This window comes from Ogataea parapolymorpha, chromosome IV (genome assembly GCF_000187245.1).
Source record: "Ogataea parapolymorpha DL-1 chromosome IV, whole genome shotgun sequence".
Lineage (NCBI taxonomy): Eukaryota > Fungi > Ascomycota > Pichiomycetes > Pichiales > Pichiaceae > Ogataea > Ogataea parapolymorpha.
In genome coordinates this window covers 432,812-453,289 of record NC_027863.1, presented here as the reverse complement: position 1 = coordinate 453,289, position 20,478 = coordinate 432,812, and the positions used below count along the sequence as shown (strand labels likewise).

Genomic DNA, 20,478 nt, shown 5'->3' with positions numbered 1-20,478 from the left:
TAGCAAATATAAAATGCAAGTCAGTGCAAGTGGGCTTGGAGTTTGAAACCCTTCCGCTGCAGAAAAATGATAGCTTTAGGTGAAAAAAAGGGTTTTTGGCTAACGCTTATAGGTTGAGTACAAGCACTGTCTAAATAATTTGATTGTCTATCATCAATCGCTAGGGCCATTCCTAAAACGGCAATTCTGAAAATTTTCCGCGTGTGGTTAGGAACTCTGACACATTACGACTCATTCTCTTCAGGGTATCTGGACCTTATATATTTCATCGTCACTTGAAAATTTTTAGTAGTTGTTAGTTGTCTTTTAGTGATTCGCTCACCGTGTCAAAACAAAGGGATGTCAAAAGGAAAGGTTTGTTTAGCATATTCTGGAGGTCTGGATACATCTGTGATTCTTGCATGGCTCCTAGAGCAGGGTTATGAAGTGATTGCTTTCATGGCAAATATTGGTCAGGAGGAGGACTTCGCAGCTGCTGAGGAAAAGGCCCTTGCAATTGGCGCAACCAAGTATGTCCTGGTCGATGTCAGAAAAGAATTCGTTGAACAGGTGCTGTTTCCAGCTGTGCAAGTTAATGCAATTTATGAAAATGTTTACCTGTTGGGTACTTCGTTGGCCAGACCTGTTATCGCGAAAGCTCAAATCGAAGTGGCGGAAAAGGAAGGCTGTTTTGCTGTTTCCCATGGTTGCACCGGTAAGGGAAATGACCAGGTTAGATTTGAATTGTCTTTCTATGCTTTGAAGCCTGATGTGAAAGTCATTGCACCTTGGAGAGATCCATCCTTCTTTGAAAGATTTGCGGGAAGAAAAGACTTACTCGATTACGCTGCCCAGAAGGGGATTCCGGTCACTCAAACTAAAGCCAAACCTTGGTCTACGGATGAGAACATGGCCCATATTTCATTTGAAGCTGGTATTCTCGAGGATCCAAATACAACGCCACCTAAAGATATGTGGAAGTTGACGGTTGATCCTATCGATGCTCCTGATGAACCAGAAGACTTTGTTGTCGAGTTCGAAAAAGGAATTCCTAAGAAACTCATTCTTTCTGATGGAGAGGAAGTGACTGACCCCGTCACTTTATTCATAACGGCCAATGGGATTGCCAGAAGAAACGGTGTCGGCAGAATAGATATTGTTGAAAACAGATTCATTGGTATAAAGTCCAGGGGCTGTTATGAAACACCTGGCCTGACTCTTTTGAGATCAGCACACATTGATTTGGAAGGTTTGACTCTTGACAGAGAGGTTAGAAGTATCAGAGATGCTTTCGTTACGCCGACATATTCCAAATTGCTCTACAATGGAATGTATTTCACTCCAGAGTGTGAATATGTCAGATCCATGATTCAGCCTTCCCAAAATACTGTCAATGGGCTTGTGAGAGCTAGGTGTTACAAAGGGTCTGTAACGATTTTGGGCAGATCATCATCCACCGAAAAGCTTTACGATGCTACTGAATCTTCCATGGATGAACTTACTGGTTTCCAACCTCAAGATGCTTCAGGATTCATTGCCGTCCAATCCATCAGGATCAAGAAATATGGTGAAAAGGCCAGAGAAGATGGTAAGGTTTTAAGTTTGTAACCTTGCGCTTCAGGATGAAGCTTGAACAGGGCAACACTACGTAAAACTTCTAAAGAGAACCTAGGTTTTCGGATCTGTCGATTTGACTTCGTGTCAGTAAAATTCTTTCGTAAATCTCAGCGACCGAAAAGAAAACGTTTTGAGTAATTGGAAATTAAAAGGCACTATAAGGTTACCTCCATAAGTTCAAGTCGATAATAGGTTGAATCACTTGCTTCCTGACTTTTATGGTTACAGCTTAATCTTTCAGCTTTGAAGAGCATTATATTCATACATTTGAGTCAAAGGCTTATTTCTATTTATTATACTAAATTAGCGACGTCTACAATTTGCCGGTCAATTAATTAATTGAAAGCAAAAATACGAACTTCCAACGTAACAGTACTATCTTTGCGTCTCAAGGTCATGTCAGAGCGAGGTCCAGATCAATGGTTCGAGGACATCAAAAACTGCAAAGCTCTTCCGGAGAATGATATGAAGCAACTATGCGAAAAAGTTAAAGATCTTTTAATGGAGGAGTCAAACATTCAACCTGTCAGGTCCCCTGTTACTGTTTGTGGTGATATCCATGGTCAGTTTCACGATCTTCTTGAATTGTTCAAAATTGCGGGAGGGTTTCCTTCTCAGTCTGGCCTAAGCACTAATTATATCTTTTTGGGTGATTACGTCGATAGAGGGTACTTCTCGCTTGAAACGTTCACGTTGTTAATGATTCTCAAAGTTAAATTCCCACAACATATAACATTGGTGAGAGGCAATCATGAATCGAGACAGATAACGCAAGTGTACGGATTCTATGAAGAGTGTTTGAACAAATATGGCTCAACAATGGTGTGGAAATACTGCTGTCAAGTGTTTGATTTCCTTACTCTCAGTGCAATAATAGACGGCAAAATTCTTTGTATTCATGGCGGCCTTTCTCCAGAAATCCGTATGCTAGACCAAATAAGAGTTCTAAGCAGGGCTCAGGAGGTGCCCCATGAAGGAGGATTTTGCGACATTGTTTGGTCAGATCCGGATAATGTAGATACTTGGGCGATTTCTCCAAGAGGTGCGGGGTGGTTGTTTGGGGCAAAGGTAGCCAGAGAGTTTAATCATATCAATAATTTGCAGTTGATCGCGCGCGCTCACCAGCTAGTCATGGAAGGATTCAGATACCATTTTCCTGATAAAGACGTGGTGACTGTCTGGTCTGCCCCAAATTACTGCTATCGATGTGGCAATGTTGCCAGTGTGATGAAAGTGGATGACAATTTGAACGTTAATTTCCAAATATTCAGTGCCGTTCCAGATGACACGCTAAAAATCAACCCATCTAAGAACCAAAAAAATGGAAACGAATACTTCTTATGAATGCATTATCCATAAAAGCTTAATGAATATGAGCCTCACGTTGAAATTAATGTTTGAGGAACTAAATTAGTACGTGAAAAATGTTTGTATCCTTTGATAGCGTAGGCCTACGTATTGACTATTTGATGCTTTATGTACCTCTTCCTATGTTCTACAACTATGTGTACGGAAATCCGGCCGCTTCAGTCACAGCAGGGTAACGAACAACAACCCATAGTGCCTGGCTTGAAAAAAAAGCCGCAGTTGTGCTTCTTGCTCCATATGGAGTACTAGCTACCGTTCATTTTCAATAGGGAGTCAAATTCAACTCAAATTACTAACTTGGTTCGATTATGTAATACGGAATCTAAAGGATTTTGCTGTGTCAATATTCTGAAGCATCGTCACGCTTTTAGTCGTGTTTGTTGGCTCACGAGGTCTGGTGCTTTCTGTCGGTCATAATATAGGAACTTTGTGGATTGTGACTAAATACCATAGATATTGATCTACAACCGCTACTTCAAAGCTGGGATGAGAATCTTAGCGGCGGCCGGAAAATCTGACAAGCAATTAAAGGCAGTCAAACCCCAAACGGATCAAACTTCTCTTAAAATAGACTCAGCTTCAATTTCTCAGTTGCCTTCTTTTCCCAACGAGACATTCAGTACCTGCAAACCTTCTCAAGCGTCATGTATTTTCTCCAAAACCAAGACTCCTGTCAGATCACCATTATCGACACCCTTGGTCAAGAGACTGGAGACCTTAGCAGTCTTTCTACATGGTAGTTCAATAGTTGTTCTTCCATTCATATATTTCTACCTATGGTGTTATCCGTTCATGTGGCCATTTCTCCTCGTTTACACGTTCAGGTTTTATTTATTTGACCGTACCCCTTCTAATGGTAATGCGCTCAACAGATACTCTCGATCAATGTCAAACTGGGGCCTGTATAAGCACTTTGCCAATTACTATCCAGTCCGTCTCCATAGAAGCAAAGAACTGTCCCCTACCAAAACCCCAATAAAAGTTGAATTAGAGGAGTTCGATATTCCGCCGCTTTTCGCATCTGTCACCCCAAACTTCTTGCTGAGTTCACTGTTCAGATGGAAAGTGATACAAAAAAGAAAAAAAACCGTCGAAAGAGAGACAATTACAGGGCCTAGATACATTTTTGGCTATCATCCTCATGGCGTTATCGCTATGGGAGTGTTCGCGGGGTTCGCAACTGAAGGTGCAGGATTTTCGAAACTGTTTCCAGGAATCCGCTGTTTTGTAACCACACTTGTAAACCAGTTTCAGCTTCCATTTTATCGTGATTACTTGATGAGCTTGGGATGTACTGCTGTGACCAAAAAAAACATTTCATCTTTGTTGGACAAAGGACACAGCGTGGTTATTGTGGTCGGTGGTGCAAGTGAAAGTTTGCTTGCAAAACCACATCTGAATTCTATCGTATTGAAGAGGCGAAAAGGTTTTGTCAAATTAGCACTCCAGGCAAGTGGAAGATTTAATAATGATGATATATGTTTGGTGCCAGTGTACGCATTTGGCGAGAACAACATTTATGACGTGTACTACACTAATGAGACGGAGAATTCTAACAACAAGAATGATGGCTATATACGCCAGTTACTCAAATGGTTCCAACTTCGACTCAAAAAGAATTTTGGGTTTACTCTTCCTATAATAGTTTCTCGTGGGCTGCTGAACTATGATTTTGGACTTCTTCCCCACAGACGTCCGATCCACATTGTCACTGGAGCTCCCATAACAGTTAGAAGGCTCCATGGGAGAAAGTACGGAGACGTAGTGTCCCCTGAAGAAATTGATTATTACCATAGCTTATACGTGCAAGCTCTACAAGAGCTTTTCGCCACTTACAAAGACAAATACCTGTTAGAACATGATCGCGATCTGAACATTGTTGAATAGATTGCCAACACATATTACGCTTTCCTTCAAATTGCAGTTTTGAATTTCTGTAGCAGCACATTCTTACCAATTTTTATGTGCTTTTCCTAAATAGGAAAAATTATGAATATATTCCTGGTTAACTGGTGCCTTGCATTTCAAACGTAGATGTTGTTAATGAACACGACTATCAAGTAACCGAGGACGTTGCATTCTCAGTTGTAAAGTTTCGTTTTTCTTTCGTCGTGTCTTGATTTCAAAAGGAGTTTTGCAGTTTGTTGTTTGTTATGGGGCGCAAACCAACTATAGATAATTTGCTGGGGCGAGATGATTGGTGACTAACACTTTGCAAAAGATGTGTGGCATTCAAACTAAACAATCCAAACTAGTTCAGAGAATTTTCTCTTGGTCAGCTGTTTTGTTGTATTTATAGTAGTGAAACAATAAGTGAGATAAATATAAGGACCCTTTATTCGATACCCATCAGAAAAACAGAATGGCGTCCCAACTAAACCAATAAAGCTCTGTGGTTCCCCATTTTCGAGAATTAAAAGAACTATAGATATGTAATCTTGAAATTTGCTGCTGTCTTAAGCCTTCAAGTTCATAGCCTATGCAAAGAAAGTCTTCATTGACGATGATGGGTTGCATGTCTTGCAATTTCTATATCCACTCTGTTCATGTATCCCCTTATCCCTTGGTGCTGAACAGTCTTTAATGCAAACTAATGAGACGTTCCACATTCACGGTCAATTATTCGGCGCTCCTGGTGGGGAAAGCTTTTTTGATTCCTCATCAAAGCTTTTTACAACTGGTCGGATTCTATGTATGAGAGTGTAACTCCGGGTGATGTTAAAACTTAATTGAGGCTATTAAATAGTACAGATACTGAATGCATCATAATTTTTGTAGCTGAAGTGTTGACTACGGTTGCGCAAGCTTTGACTATTTACTCAGGTCTGACGAAAGAAGCTCTAGGTCTCTTCATAATGGGAGGATTATTGATACTCACTACCGCTAGGTCGTTGGGAACGCATTGGAGGTTGACATGAATACAGACATACACCTGATTAAAGATTCTGGAGGTGCTCAGATCACTCTCAATATTCCGTGGAAAACTCAGTTGTTAGGAGGTAATTCTACAAATTGCATCACCACCTCTCAAAAGATTTTTGACTGGATGAAAGCAAGAGCAGCTTGAGTGAAAATACAGTTATCTGAATACAGCATAAATTGATGAAAATGCGTCCATCACGAGTTTTCTATTAGAAGTCTCGAAAATAGTCGTACCGAAAAACGTACCTTTGCTTTGGTCATAAAGGATGTGAGGTCACTCAATAGAAACGACAATATCAGAAAGTGCGATGGTATTCATCAGCGAATATGAACTCTCCAAAGATGATATTTCGTACCTTGAAGCTGACGTGTACACCGAACTTCTGAAGAAATGCTGTAATGCAAGTCATGCCTTCAGCCCCTGCAGTAATTAAGAACACTCATGTTGATCCAAAAATAATGCATAGTCCTTACTATTAGATGAATACTCCGTCCCCAAGTCGGTAGATTACTTCAATTTATCAGATGATCATTGCGTTCTGACTTTACTCACGTGATCTACATATTTTTATGTAAACTATTATAAGATAAATTACGTAAATATGATACGCGGCTAACCGTAATTTTTGCAATTGAGACGAATTATTTTGCAGGATGATTCAGCAACCGTGATAAAATACGGCGTAGGACGCATTGATATAGATATCAGATGTAATAAAACACAATTATTGTGATGTATATATCACTGGAAATTGAAAAGCCTAGCCAAGTACATCTGTTGTTGACAAGTGGCTTATGAGAAAAACAATCCACAACACGGCATAGAAGGAAGCCGCCAGAAATTACTAGGAGCACCGTCATACGCAATTGCATTCCTGAATATGGTCTGACGATGCTCGGATCTAAAGCCTTCAAGCCTCGAGCTTCTTTTAAAACCGATTACTGTGCACGCTTGATTAGCTCATGAAACTTTTCAGGTTACGTAACCAAGCAAAGCATGCGAGCATTAGCTAAATAACTGGACTCCCACAAAATTTGTTCCCTCATAAATAATGCTGATTATAACATATGTCAATAGTAGAGGTCATTTAGCCACCTAATGGAATACTGTATAACCTTTTGTCAATTGATGATAGTCGTGCTACTATTGAAAATCAACTGTCAGCGTGTGTGATTAAGTAATTGAAAACAATATAAGGTTTTCTGATGTTTCTGTCGAATGCGCTATGTGCTAAGCTACCGTCTGATACGTCTTAGAAAAGTAACCTTTGTTGAAACTTTGTTCTGATAAGTGAAATATCTACAGTCATTACTCTTCCTCCAATAGTGTGACTATGTATCAGATAGTTAATATCTTTGATATGCCTTAGTCCCTCACTCATAAGTTGGATATGACACACCCTTATATATTATTTGGTTAGTCTCATATGTGATTCAGATTTGTTTCATCTGAATCTGATGCACATATTATGCATGTGCTAAGACCCACAAACCTTCATATCGGGATAAGCCGCACAGCCATGATATAATCTATGACTATCTTATCTCCACAACCTTTGATTAAAACTGAACAAGTTAAAGCTGAAGCAGGCAGGGTTTGTGTAAAAATATTTTATCACTGATGCCTACTTGTGAGTTACAAGATCTCATCGATGGATACCAACAAGTCAATGAAATGGATTGCGCTTTTGTGATGGAAGTCTGATGCATTCACCATTCTCATGATGAACTTAGTTGATATGTAAGCAAGCGTTATGCTTTTTGGTAACGTGGGTAGTTGCTTTGCTTTTCTTCCCACACTCTAGTGTATACTTGCATAACGCTAAATGTTCTGTTATGTGCAAGGACTACTTAGTGTAGGCACAGCCAGTAAGTAATGAAGTTTGCTAGCTTAAGATTTAATAAGCCTGAATCTTAAATCGGAGGATGTGTTGAAAATGGAGTACAGACGAGTTTCAATGGCCCTACGTGATATAATGATATTGGCTCCAAAAGTAGGCAGTTTCAAACAAAATATCATGTTAAAAACAAGCTCTGAATCACGAAAAACATTTTTTTTGACCTCAAAACTATAACTAAGGTCGAGAGATTTACGAACAGTCAAAATAAGGACTCTTTTCTAGCTCGGTACCACCCAACATGAATTCTAGGCCTCTAATAAATATAATTCAAGATATTACTTAGAATTGCTATCACTTTTCGAGCATATACAAGGGTTCAGTACCCTATTAGCATTGTTTCCTCAACATTCGAATATAATCCGTTTGAACGAGAACCACCATGTTGAAGACTATCACAGTTATAATAGAGTCTCAATTGTCCCTGTTGGATATAGTTCGTATAATATACATTAACATTGGAAGCGGACACCTCATTAACAAAATCAAATGCATTCCCTGACAACCTAACCTCTGAATTGGCTCCTTCGGAACTAACTGGAGATAGCCCCGCTTTTTGTATATCCTTCATTAATGTGGCTAATATAAGAGTGCAATTTCTTATCCTATGTTCTTATTTCAAATAATAGACCATTTGGTGTTGAAACTATTGAAACTTAGTTTTGATAAGTGTAATGTCTACAGTCATTATTCTTCCTTCAATAGTAGGACTATGTATCAGATAGTTAATATCTTTGTATACCTTAGTCCCTCACTTATAAGTGGGATATGACACACCCTTATATATTATTTGGTTAGACTCATATGTGATTCAGATTTGTATCATCTGAATCTGAGGCACATAGAATGCATGTGCGAAGACCCATAAACCTTCACATCAGGATAAGCCGCACAGCCATGATATAATCTATGACTATCTTATCTCAACAAAATCCAGTACTATCGCTTCTAGCTTGATTGGTAACAATACTTATGTAAATTTTTGATTGGCTTCATTTTATGCGGATTGGAACAAGCATGAACCTCCGATTTACCAGAAACTAAGTGGGAGAGACGGATATTCAAGACGCCAGTAATTCTACTTGCAACCGGTTTCAGATCTTGAATTCTAGCAATATATCACATACATGTATGGGAGGTACACAATAGAAATATAGAAGAAAATGTAGTGTCAGTAATTAAAACATCGTATACATCTTGTGAAAAAACAAAAGGGAGCATCCCACTCTTTTCATATCTATTAAACTAACAAAGCGCAGAATGATGTGAAACTACTTGTCTCACACTGGAATAGATGAGCAACTTCGGATAACTCGTAGGGATAATTCTATCAAACTCCAAGATCTTATCTTTGGCGCTTGCACGACCATCTGAACTTGTTAGGTGTAGTGACGTAGGAGCTCTGCTACTTTATACAACTTGTGTTGATAAAACCCATAAATGTTATCCCTGGCAGGGCCTATCTTCAATTTAGGATGAAACGCATACTGCGATATCACAACTAGCTGAGTGGTATCTAATAGAGAATCCACAGTAGATAAACTCAAAGGTAACTCTGGCAATGCATGAACACTCCTTTTCAAGTATTGAGTAAATTTAGTGTCATCTATGACAAGGATAGAAGAGAGTAAAGTCAGTCCTTCAGTCTAATCTTTCGGTATCTAGAAAATCCTAGTTGGAATACCGAATCATGTATTTGTCGTCAACCGTAGGATTAATACCACATCAGATACCATATCAGCTTCGCGCATGCTGAAATCTGCGACATAACATCTACAACTCCCACTTCGGATCCGAATTTACATCATCGCATCTTTGATATTGTTAAGCAACAAGATACACTAAAAGCTCTAATCTTGTTGGGATCATACATGGATATGTCTCTTTGAAATATCATGCATCCTATTTTGGTCTGTAGGGTGTAATTAACTCAAAGTTTAGTATGTAAAAAAATATAGACCATCCGATTTGAAAAAAAGCTTACCACAAATCTAAACGTGCTCATAATCTTTAATAGGCACACTAGAGAATAGTCACCTAAGTAATCTCTAACACCAGCTCAGAAGTTTATAGGCAAACCCTGTAAATAATTGATGAAAAATCAACCCTCAATTGCGATTCCCGATATCAAAATATCAGCTACGACAAACCAAAACGTGGTTTAGTTGATGAGGGCTGTTTCCAATTGAAAGTTTTATAAAGAGAAGAAGAATCAGCAAGTTTCTGCAGTGCATCGCGGATGACTCCCATCATAAGCCAGCTCGAATACTTGTTGATAAAATAAATACAGAAGAACGAGTGTGAGGTGTTATGAAATGTATTGGACACGGGTTTTTTATACTGCTCTGCTAGACGGTACGAGGAATTATCGACTAACCTAAAACTTTGTGTATTATGTGGTATCCAACGACGGAAACTCGAATTCTCAAACAAGAATCTACCGCATTGCATAGTACATCAAATGAATGCAATGACAGTTCTCTTGTTCAACTGCCAACAAAAGCAATTCATGCTGGAGCGTTCGTGTATGGCTAATTGACTAGTAGATTTGACTTGACGACTGCGTTCTTACCCATGTCAGACAACATCAAAGTAGTGGTCTCCTCATATAGTTTTTTTTTACAAATCATTTTGAGCCGCAGACCTTTCAACTTGGGACTGGACGTTATCAGAACAACTATCTCAGTCGTGTATCTATCATAAGTTTTTGAATTTATCTTTAATCAGCAAGGGATAAGCGTAGCTTCTGGAACTGTGTTTATCAACAATAGGTCTAACAATGCTTGCCCGGAGTTTGCTCAAGTTTCAAGTGATTTTTCTGAATATGGTCCCTGATCCGAGGATAATAGGTTGAATGCTAATTTAACTCCATGGTGCTGGTGTTACTCACTTGTGAAGTTGTGGTATTGGAGGTGCAAAATTCCAGTTGATTCCAAAGCCTTGCGACCTTGTCAGCCATACAAGCTCATCCATTACATTTCCATTGCTAAGTATTTGGCATTAGTGGATCGTGAGGTCACTGTGACTTGTTTGTTTGACCTCCATGTAATACGAACAGTCGCAAGTATTCATACGTACCCAAGTGGTAGCTCATGACTGTTTACACCTCTCCGATCTCTATCGTCGTACCCTACAATTCACACTTGGGGGCTTCAGTCTTAAGAGAACAATCATCAGGCGTGTTTTTCAGATACTTGAGCGAACGCTTAACTCCGGCTAATAGCAAGTCGCTTGGCTTCCGAAACCATCTCTTCAAGTTGGAAACGACAAATGCGATGTCAATCCGAACCGAACAATCCAGGAGCAAACAACATTTTTTCTACCGGCGTACTCTGATTGTGGTGGTGGTGTGCAAAATCCACAGTTCAGCGGTCGAGAGAACACAGGGTAGTCAAAGCACTGTAAGGCTGAAGTCCATAATCCAACATGGAGCATATATAGATGAAGAGGTCGAGAGAAATAATGATTACGTAAATCTGTGTTCATACCAAAAGCAAAAATAATGCGAAATCTGTAAAGGTCTTCTATCTCAACGTGTAAGCACTAGAGATGTTGCACACGTCTGATTGCAGTACAAGGGGCAATTGAGCGCAGGGAAAAATCAACATGAAGGTTAATACATATATTAAAAGATTACGGCCTCGGCAGATGCTCTACCTGTGCAGAACTTTCTCAAAGCGATCACAGCATGCGGGTAATCTCACAGGAAATATCCTTCACTTTATGACAGAATCCGAGGTGGTGCGCGTCCACCTGTTTTCCTTTTAATAAAGAGACACAAATTTAAGGGATAGTGTTACTAAACTCCAGTCGGTTTTATCTTGGGGAATTCATGCAACATGTTGAAACTTTGTTCTGATAAGTGTAATGTCTACAGTCATTATTCTTCCTTCAATAATGTGACTATGTATCGGATAGTTAATATCTTTGGTATACCTTAGTCCCTCACTTATAAGCGGGATATGACACACCCTTATATATTATTTGGTTAGCCTCATATGCATATCTCAACAAGACCAACAAACCTTCATATCAGGATAAGCCGCACAGCCATGACATAATCTATGACTATCTTATCTCAACACAACATCATTAAAATTACCACCTATCTGCTGGTTGGCACCTTGGAGATTGAAATAAAACAGTTCGCACACTTTGCAATCTTTGCGATACGTAGCTTTGATAAATGATCACGTTGTACTTTGCAACCGAGCTATACTTAGGCATATTTGCTATTTCATGTACACTTATTGATTCGCTACAAGCCGCTGGTTTTGAATATTTACTCAAAACATATATGCACATGTTACACACGTTGGAGGTGGAGGAGGGTAGGCAGCAAGGTCATTGATCTGACAGGCTTTTCATAACCAGGTACCTAAAAAATAGCATGCAACTAATGTCATGAGCAGATTTTTGACTTTCTTCACTCCTCAAATTATAAAGGTCATGCATTCAACTGTCTTAACAAATATTTCGGGAGTCTTGCATGGACTATTGCTTCCTCTTCGCTAAAGGTAGACACATCCAATATGAATTAGCAGCTATGCATGTTGCTGACATTGCTAAACTATGGAACTAAATCACACACGAAAAAGTAACCGTGCTGCTTTGAGTATACTTTTGGAATCTCCAACAAGTTGAGCATGTCTACGACACCGTCTGGGTTGATTCAATGTAGTCATGTTTGTTTTCTAAGTTTCGAAGGTACGCAACTCAAGGAACTTTCTTTTGGTCAAAAGAAGCCAATGAGTACTCATCAAAGCAAAAACGACAAAGTCAAATTAATGATATCTATCCTAAGATAAAAATGGGGTGGAAGGTCATGATCAATAAAATGTATCCTTAATAAGCGAACTCTGCTAAAACTTTTTCTTTTTGCTTTCCAAAAGGGAACTTATGTTCTCGTCTCTTACATTTCTTTCTTCACTAAAAAGTTAAGAATGGAGCGTGCAGTATATCTCATGTACTGGAAAACTTAAATATGAAAGGTATTAGAATACTCCCAGGTCCAACTAGCTCTCCAACTGCTTATCAAGACACAAAAGACTTCGTCACTCACATAACTTAGTCATCCTTTCTCAGCAATCTCGCTATATATATTAGCCCAAACCAATTGAAAGTTCGAAACTTCTATCTGGACTAGGATTTTCTTAGTTCATTGCCTAACTAGGATTGTGGTAATATAGGATTCGTACCGATTAAGTGAGGGTAGGTGCTAAGAATAAACTTCAGTCTCAAATAAAACAATTCATCTTATCAAATTTTGGATCAGCACCACAATTGTAGCATTTCGCATTTTTTGTATGTCCGTGGAAGTAGAGAAGAGGCTGTGTTTTTTTGGCAATCTATAAAGGGGTAATATATTTATACAGCCTCTGGTTATTGAGAATCCTGTTTTGCTGAGAATGTTGCAGTCGATCCATAAATTTCATTTAGAAGTGAAACATAAAAAAAGTTTCACATCTGGCGATCATGAACAAGCGTAATTTTTAAGTATAAAATTGTGAATTTAACTAGCTATACAAATTTGGGATAGAATATATACATGGTTCAACAGTTACCTCAGTTTATGTCTTCACCTAAAACGTTGCTTTTGCCGCAATATTAGTTGATATACATAACGTTTTGGCTGTTGAGATTGTGACTGTATCTTGTCCCTCTATTTTCTCTGGCTTTCTGATTGAACATTAGGCTACACAAAGGAAAAATAAAAAGACATACCCGGTGAAAGAAGTCCATTATTAGGTAATTTACTCGCTAATGAACACTACATGACTCATTCGGTGAAATGACATTCTTTTCATTATCTGAGATCATAGCCTTTGGCTTCCGCAAGATGTTATTGTATTTCAGTCATTGTATCCTGATTTGAGAGATTTGTGGCTCGTGCATAATAATGCTAGACGTGTGCAGGCAATTATGAGACCCACATTGCACATCCTAAAGCACAAGAAATGGTTTGTTAAGAGATACTTATCTATAATCTTAAAATGACTTCCCTAAAAATTCCCTAACCTGAAAACAGAATTCCTTTAACAAATTTACTCATCAATGAGTCAATCATGATCACTCCAAGAGCTTATCCTGTAGCGGAGACGGACCAGGTTCCAAACATGAAATATTGAAAATACTTCCATTATCCAGGTATTCCAATATTTCTAAATGTATAACTTTATGTGATATATATATAAATATATTTCCATATTATGATTCCTTTGAAGCAGGAGATTTGTATGATGTTCAAGTTATTGAGATTACAAATACTTTTATTCTTGAGATATCTCTTCAATTCGGTGTATGTACTATGTGAATAGAATTCAACATCAGAATTCAACAGCTTGCCACCGATAAGAATAAATGTAAATTTTAATGTTGAGATTGCCTCCTTGACGCGTCTGGCTTATTATGAGGGCGCACCAGGGAAGTTGGGGGATACGTAGAAAAAGGTTGAGGCATGGATATTTAATATCAGTAGTTTTTTATTTATGAAAGATCATGTCAGTTGTTTTTGATTACTCGGTAAAGGAACAATTTTATCCTATGGAACATGTCTACAGGGACTCGAAGGCATATCCCACTTTGACTGCTCTAGTTAATGGATAGGCAACTTACTCATAAAAAAGGTAAAAGGGAAGCTCTGTAATAGTCGAGTGAACATCAAAGATATAGATTCTTAAAGCTTGATAAGTCTATCCCCTCGAATTATTCGAGCTTGTCTTTTCCATTTATAATCTGAACGAATGGTCATAAAATAGGCGAAATCTTTGTTCGATTCATCATAACTTATACAGACACCGTGATACCAAGTACCTAATGTATTCATTAGTTTTCAATAAACTTATTAGACATGTGTCGTTAGTTCCTGGCACTCGCATGACTATTTTCAACACCTTGCTCAAAAGTGATGCGGGAGATACCGACTGCCTAGTTTGGAACACATTTCTGGGTTTAAGGTTTCTTTGAAATAGTGGGACTATAACTAAATTCTTGATATTCTAAAAGTTAAATGGTGAACTCGTAGCATTATTCTGAATAGGTTTTATGAAAAATGATTAAAGTAGCTAAGGTAGCTGGTATCAGCAACTGAAGCTCATACTTAATTATTGGACAAATGATTTGAGACCTATTCCTACTGATCTTGGGTTTTGTCTAAATTTTGTAACGTTTCACACTCGCATCGCTAGTACCCAGATACAAAATTTGAAAGTACCTGCAAACCAAGCGACAGGTACATACTTAACAATTGTCTAACACGTTATTGTTGAGATAAGATAGTCATAGATTATATCATGGCTGTGCGGCTTATCCTGATCTGAAGTTTGTGGGTCTTAGCACATGCATTCTATGTGCCTCAGATTCAGATGATACAAATCTGAATCACATATGAGACTAACCAAATAATATATAAGGGTGTGTCATATCCCACTTATAAGTGAGGGACTAAGGTATACCAAAGATATCAACTATCTGATACATAGTCCTACTATTGAAGGAAGAATAATGACTGTTGACATTACATTTATCAAAACAAAGTTTCAACAGTTATACATGGAACGGCCGTTTTCTCGAGGCCAGATTGGATGCACGACTATTCTGTGTAACCAAGACTAGACTGACCTTGGGCTCCATCTCACAGTTTAAATTAGCCGGATTGCTGAGCCGGTATATCACGTGCGTAAATATCATTACCATCGTTGGCTTACATAATTTGAAGCAAATATGAGACTCATACACAGTTTTACGATCATATCCTCAAGCTGAAGCAAATCACCTGCTTCGCAAAGCTTCCATCTACTTTGAGTATACGTTACTCGTGCTTGTATTGTTTCTTCACTTGTTACCAAATTTGTTGTGTCAGTAAATGGCTCATCTCAGGTCTATGTGAATGTCAAATATCTTAGATAAGCAGTTCCGTCCTTATTAGCTCAGTTGGTAGAGCGTTCGGCTTTTAAGGATTTATTCGGAAGTCGACCGAAATGTCCAGGGTTCGAGCCCCTGATAAGGAGCATTTTTTTTTGGGCTGCACGAGAAATTGTTTTCAAAAATTGATAATACACACGAGTGTCAATTTTGAGCCTCGTCCTCAAAAGCCGAAAGTCACCACTCATTTGCCCAGCCGTCAACATCATCGTCAAGCAAATCGAGCTTCAGTTTGGATTTGGGTTGTAACTTAAGTGGTCTTTTGGGTGTTTGTGGAATGTCTTTGATGAGCTGGTGAGCAGCTTTGAGCTGTTTGCTTTCTTGGAGTTTTTGACTCGCCTCCAGATGTGGAAGTAAAGATTTGCTTTGATAATCAGAAGTAGAATCCCAATCACTATCCATCTCATTCCAGCCGTCCTCTACATTTGCAGTTGAGAAGTTTTTCAAGGACCGATCAGCATTCAGAGACTCTGAGCTAGGGTTCTCCTGTTTCATTGTCAAGCTCACCGTGGATCCTGAATGTGCATTAGACCCCAAGCCTGATAATAATGATTGCGTATTCTTCAATTTCATACTCGAAAGGGAAAGCGTGTTTAATCGAGAAAGTATATTTTCTGAATTCTGGCTTTCCAAATTTACGGTCTCCTCACTGTCTAATGGTAAATGATTGGCAGCCTCATTGATTTTCGAAAAGTACAAGTCAAACACTCTCTGGGCCTCTATTCTCACCTTCGACGACTTGTCCAATAAAGCAGGAGCAATAGCTGACAGAACTTTTGAGCAACACACATCTGGAGTAAAGTACTCAATAGAGTTTTCGAAAGCAAGCAATGAACTTACCCGAGAGGGTACAAACGGATCCTTCAACGCTTTGGAATAAGCAGTGGCGAGTACGGCAGCTCTTGAAGAAGGAGTCATGTATGTTGCAATTTTGGATAGACAGATTATCGTATTAGTTCTGATTTCCGGTGTTGAATCGTTTTGAAGTTTTGCCATGTACTTCAAAATGTCATTGTTGAGCTGTCGGACTGATACTCTATCTGCAATTGAAAGTACCGACTTTAATGTAGCTTCTCGTATCGACGAATTAGTATCGTTGAAGCCTTGAACCAAATTCGGAAAGATTTTATCTTGAATTTCATAAGGTGCAAAATAATCAATGATCGTTGGTAACGAACTCAGGAGTGTAATCCTGATTGCTCTATCTGGAAGTTCAAATGCTCGCAATACGAGAGGTTTAACCTGGTGCTGGAAAGTTCTTTTATCCAGTTGATCCACACGCTTTAAAATCAATAGTAAGAGAGCAGACTGCTGGCTATCTTGGTTGGTCGACAAAGACTGAAAGGTGGAGATGAGCTCTGGCAAAATCTTATACTCAAAAAAGCCATCAGGAAGTTGTTCGAGTTCATCTAGGGAGTTAAATATCTCTAGTTTTTCAGCCGTGGATTTCAACCTAAGCTCTGAAACATGTTTCGAGACACTGATTAGCGGTAAGTTGAAACATGATTGCATTCCAGCATTTAAGAATTCTTCCACTGAGTATCTTACGGATGGCGATATATGAAGGAGCTTTTTGACGTGCGATGCAAGAGATCTTGGAAGCTTGCTTGGTTTGTTAAGTTTGGTAGGATCGAGATTCTGTACCTCAGAATTGAAAACGCTGTAGATGAAAACACCCAGATCATAGGCATCAAGCTTTAAGAGCTGGACCAGACTGGCGCTTGAAATGTAATCCAACCTCTGTTCATTTAATTCAGGTGGGTGTATAGTCGACAGATAAGTAGGCAAATCAAATGCTCGGCTCAGAATCTCCGTATCAGGATCTTGGATATTCACGACGAGCTCGAAGCCGCCAAGTTTCCATTCGCCTGCTTCATTCACGAATATAGAGTTTTTGCTAAGCGAACCATGAATGGATGATCCTTCTTTGTTAAGATATTTCAAAGCTTCTGTAACTTGATATATTCCCAATAACAAAAGCTCATATTGTGACATAGAATCACTCGATCCCATCCTCAATACGCTCCCCAATGGTTTCACCCTTTCACTTATTATGTAGAGAAATGAATCGTTTTCAATAAAATCAACGATGTTTAGAATTCCTGGTAAAAGACTCAAAGATTTAAGCTTCATGAATGCATTTCTTGCAAACAGCACATACTTTGACGCTCGCGGGTTCTTGAGATCAAACTCAAATACAGTTACCCGCACACGAGGCTCTTTGCGAGAAGTTGCTTCATAAACATTCCACACAGAGTTTGGTTCGAGAGAATCACTGCAAACTCCATTCACTACTCTCTGTCCTAAATCATATGGTATTGAGCTACCTGTCAATGAACCGATGGTAGAATTGATAGTTTTAGTGAGAAAATTCATGATCAAGGTTTTCGAAAATAGTCCAAATAGTCTCTGTAACTGCTGTCCGAGAGATTTCACCTATGTCAACTAATAACAGAGGAAAAAAAGCGTTTATTTGTGGATTTCGTGTCTGCGCTAGAAACCAGAAAAAATATCAAAAGCACTGATCAGCCGGAATTTTACTACTATTTATGTGAGATCGGAACCATGTATACAAGAGCTACTCAGCGGCCTCTTGGAATCTTTCAGAAATACTGCTCAGAAGTGTATCGAACTCCTTGGAAATAGCAGCCTCTCCTTTGCTAGGTTCAAAAAACTTAGCAGATGACACGGCATGCCTAACATCTCCTGTGGCCTCGGAAAGCTTGGACCACTGAGCGCCATTTGCAACAGCTTTTTGGGCTTCGTCATAATAAGTGACAAAGGCTTTCATCATATCATAAGTCTTCCAAATTGGGCAAAACGCATCATACGTAGAGTAGCCGTTTTGCTGCAAAAAGTCTTCTTTGATGAGGTTGGCAACATCCAAAATAATCTTGTCCGAATCTGATAGAGCGGATTTACCAACGAGTTGAACAACCTGCTCTAGTTCCTCAGCATTGGAAATGATCTCTTTGATTTTGTCTCTCAAATTTGCAAATTCCGGATAGTTGGCATCGTAATACTTATTCAAAACATTCGTATATTTGGAATACGAGATCGACGTGTTGATAGAAGGAAAATGCTTTCTTTGCGCCAATTTCTTATCCAAACCCCAGAAAACTTGGGTAATACCAAGGGTAGAAGTGGTAACCGGATCTGAGAAGTCACCTCCTGCAGGAGACACAGCAGCAACAATAGAGACCGAACCCAACCTATCTGGAGAGCCCAGAGCAACCGACTTGCCTGCTCTTTCATAAAATGAGGCGAGCTTGGCTCCTAAACAAGCCGGGAAACCTTGATCAGCTGGCATTTCTCCTAATCGACCAGAAATTTCTCTTAAAGCCTCTGCCCATCTGGAGGACGAATCTGCTATCATGGAAACATTTTTTCCCTGATCTCTGAAATACTCAGCCAGTGTGATACCAGTGTAGATAGACGCTTCTCTTGCCGCAACAGGCATGTTAGAAGTATTGGCGACTAAAGTGGTACGTTTCATGATTGGCTCTTTTTGACCATTCTGTTCAGTGAATAATTCTGGGAACTCCATTAGAACTTCTGCCATTTCATTGCCTCTTTCTCCACAGCCAACGTAAATAATGATATCCGAATTCGAGTATTTCGAAAGCGATTGTGAAATAACAGTTTTACCGCAGCCGAACGCACCAGGAATACATGTCGTTCCACCCTGAACACAAGGGAACAAAGAGTCGAGAACCCGTTGACCTGTAAGCAAGGGATAGTCTGCTGAAAGCTTTTGTGCAACAGGTCTAGGGACTCTCACTGGCCACGTATGCATCATAGAGTATTCATGTTTAACCCCATCATACTCAACCTCAAGGACAGGATCATTCACATGGTAAGAGCCAGGCTCCGCTATAGAAACAATTGTACCTCGGGCTCTCGGTGGTAACAGGATCTTATGATCCGAAACTAGGGAATTTTCAAACGTAGAGCCAAAAATGTCGCCGCCTGTGATATGATCTCCAACTTTCAAAGATCCCGGACAAAATTCGTATTCTGCAGTACGCGACAGAGCTGGCGCATCAATGCCCCTCGGGATATAAATCGATTGTGAAACGTCTTTAATCGCCTTCAAAGGTCTTTGAATGCCATCATAAATCGTCTCCATTAATCCAGGGCCAAGTTCAACTGAAAGAGGCTTTCCCGTTCTCAAAACAGGGTCTCCAACAGTGACTCCTGCAGTTTCTTCATAAACTTGAATAGTAGCCTTGTCACCATCAATTCGAATGACTTCACCGACAAGATTGTCGTGACCCACTTTGACGAGTTCGTACATGGCACACCCGATCATATTTTCAGCAACAACCACGGGACCAGAAACAGAATATATCTGACCATAAAGTGACTCATCAGCATCCAAAGATAGTTTTTGGATAGTTCTACGTGCATTCTCTAAAGCACCAGCCTGTTTAGTAGGTTAGTAAACGACAGTGAACTAAAATCCCGAGGCTAAGCTTCACAAATCGCACAACTTGTGTAACTACGGCGAAGCCCAACCATTTCAGCTTTATAAAACTCTATACGTACCATATTGTAGATTCCCGAACTACTTCACAAAATCCTTGCAATCTATAATGCAGGTGACGATGCAATTCCTACCTTGCAATTTATCGTTTAAAATTGAGGCTGCTTTCAAGTATGCTGTTTTCGTAAATCCGGTTACGAGCCCTGTTTAAACACATCTTCCACAACAGTATTTTATGTTACACGGAAATCAGGAACACGTTTTTAGGCTTATGAAGTTTGCTCA

General features: G+C 39.3%; 5 protein-coding genes and 1 non-coding gene across 6 annotated transcripts; 4 read left to right on the top strand and 2 right to left on the bottom strand.

The window, feature by feature from the left end:
- Positions 1 to 339: 339 nt before the first annotated feature.
- On the top strand, positions 340 to 1,587 carry HPODL_03277 (Argininosuccinate synthase; the record flags this gene model as incomplete). The annotated part of the gene is made up of 1 exon (XM_014079584.1): positions 340 to 1,587. The coding sequence occupies one exon, from the start codon at positions 340 to 342 to the stop codon at positions 1,585 to 1,587; it is 1,248 nt and encodes a 415-aa protein (XP_013935059.1).
- A 405-nt stretch (positions 1,588 to 1,992) lies between these two features.
- On the top strand, positions 1,993 to 2,940 carry HPODL_03276 (Serine/threonine-protein phosphatase PP1-1; the record flags this gene model as incomplete). Its single annotated transcript, XM_014079583.1, has 1 exon — positions 1,993 to 2,940. One exon carries the CDS (start codon positions 1,993 to 1,995, stop codon positions 2,938 to 2,940), a length of 948 nt encoding a protein of 315 aa, XP_013935058.1.
- A 909-nt stretch (positions 2,941 to 3,849) lies between these two features.
- Positions 3,850 to 4,851, top strand: HPODL_03275 (Diacylglycerol O-acyltransferase 1; the record flags this gene model as incomplete). Its single annotated transcript, XM_014079582.1, has 1 exon — positions 3,850 to 4,851. One exon carries the CDS (start codon positions 3,850 to 3,852, stop codon positions 4,849 to 4,851), a length of 1,002 nt encoding a protein of 333 aa, XP_013935057.1.
- A 10,850-nt stretch (positions 4,852 to 15,701) lies between these two features.
- On the top strand, positions 15,702 to 15,793 carry HPODL_05428. Its single transcript is given in 2 exon segments — positions 15,702 to 15,738; positions 15,758 to 15,793. It is a non-coding gene; the product is annotated as a tRNA-Lys (tRNA).
- A 91-nt stretch (positions 15,794 to 15,884) lies between these two features.
- Positions 15,885 to 18,083, bottom strand: HPODL_03274 (N-terminal kinase-like protein; the record flags this gene model as incomplete). Its single annotated transcript, XM_014079581.1, has 1 exon — positions 15,885 to 18,083. The coding sequence occupies one exon, from the start codon at positions 18,081 to 18,083 to the stop codon at positions 15,885 to 15,887; it is 2,199 nt and encodes a 732-aa protein (XP_013935056.1).
- A 202-nt stretch (positions 18,084 to 18,285) lies between these two features.
- HPODL_03273 (V-type proton ATPase catalytic subunit A) lies at positions 18,286 to 20,258 on the bottom strand (the record flags this gene model as incomplete). The annotated part of the gene is made up of 2 exons (XM_014079580.1): positions 18,286 to 20,133; positions 20,256 to 20,258. The coding sequence occupies 2 exons, from the start codon at positions 20,256 to 20,258 to the stop codon at positions 18,286 to 18,288; spliced, it is 1,851 nt and encodes a 616-aa protein (XP_013935055.1).
- Positions 20,259 to 20,478: the final 220 nt, after the last annotated feature.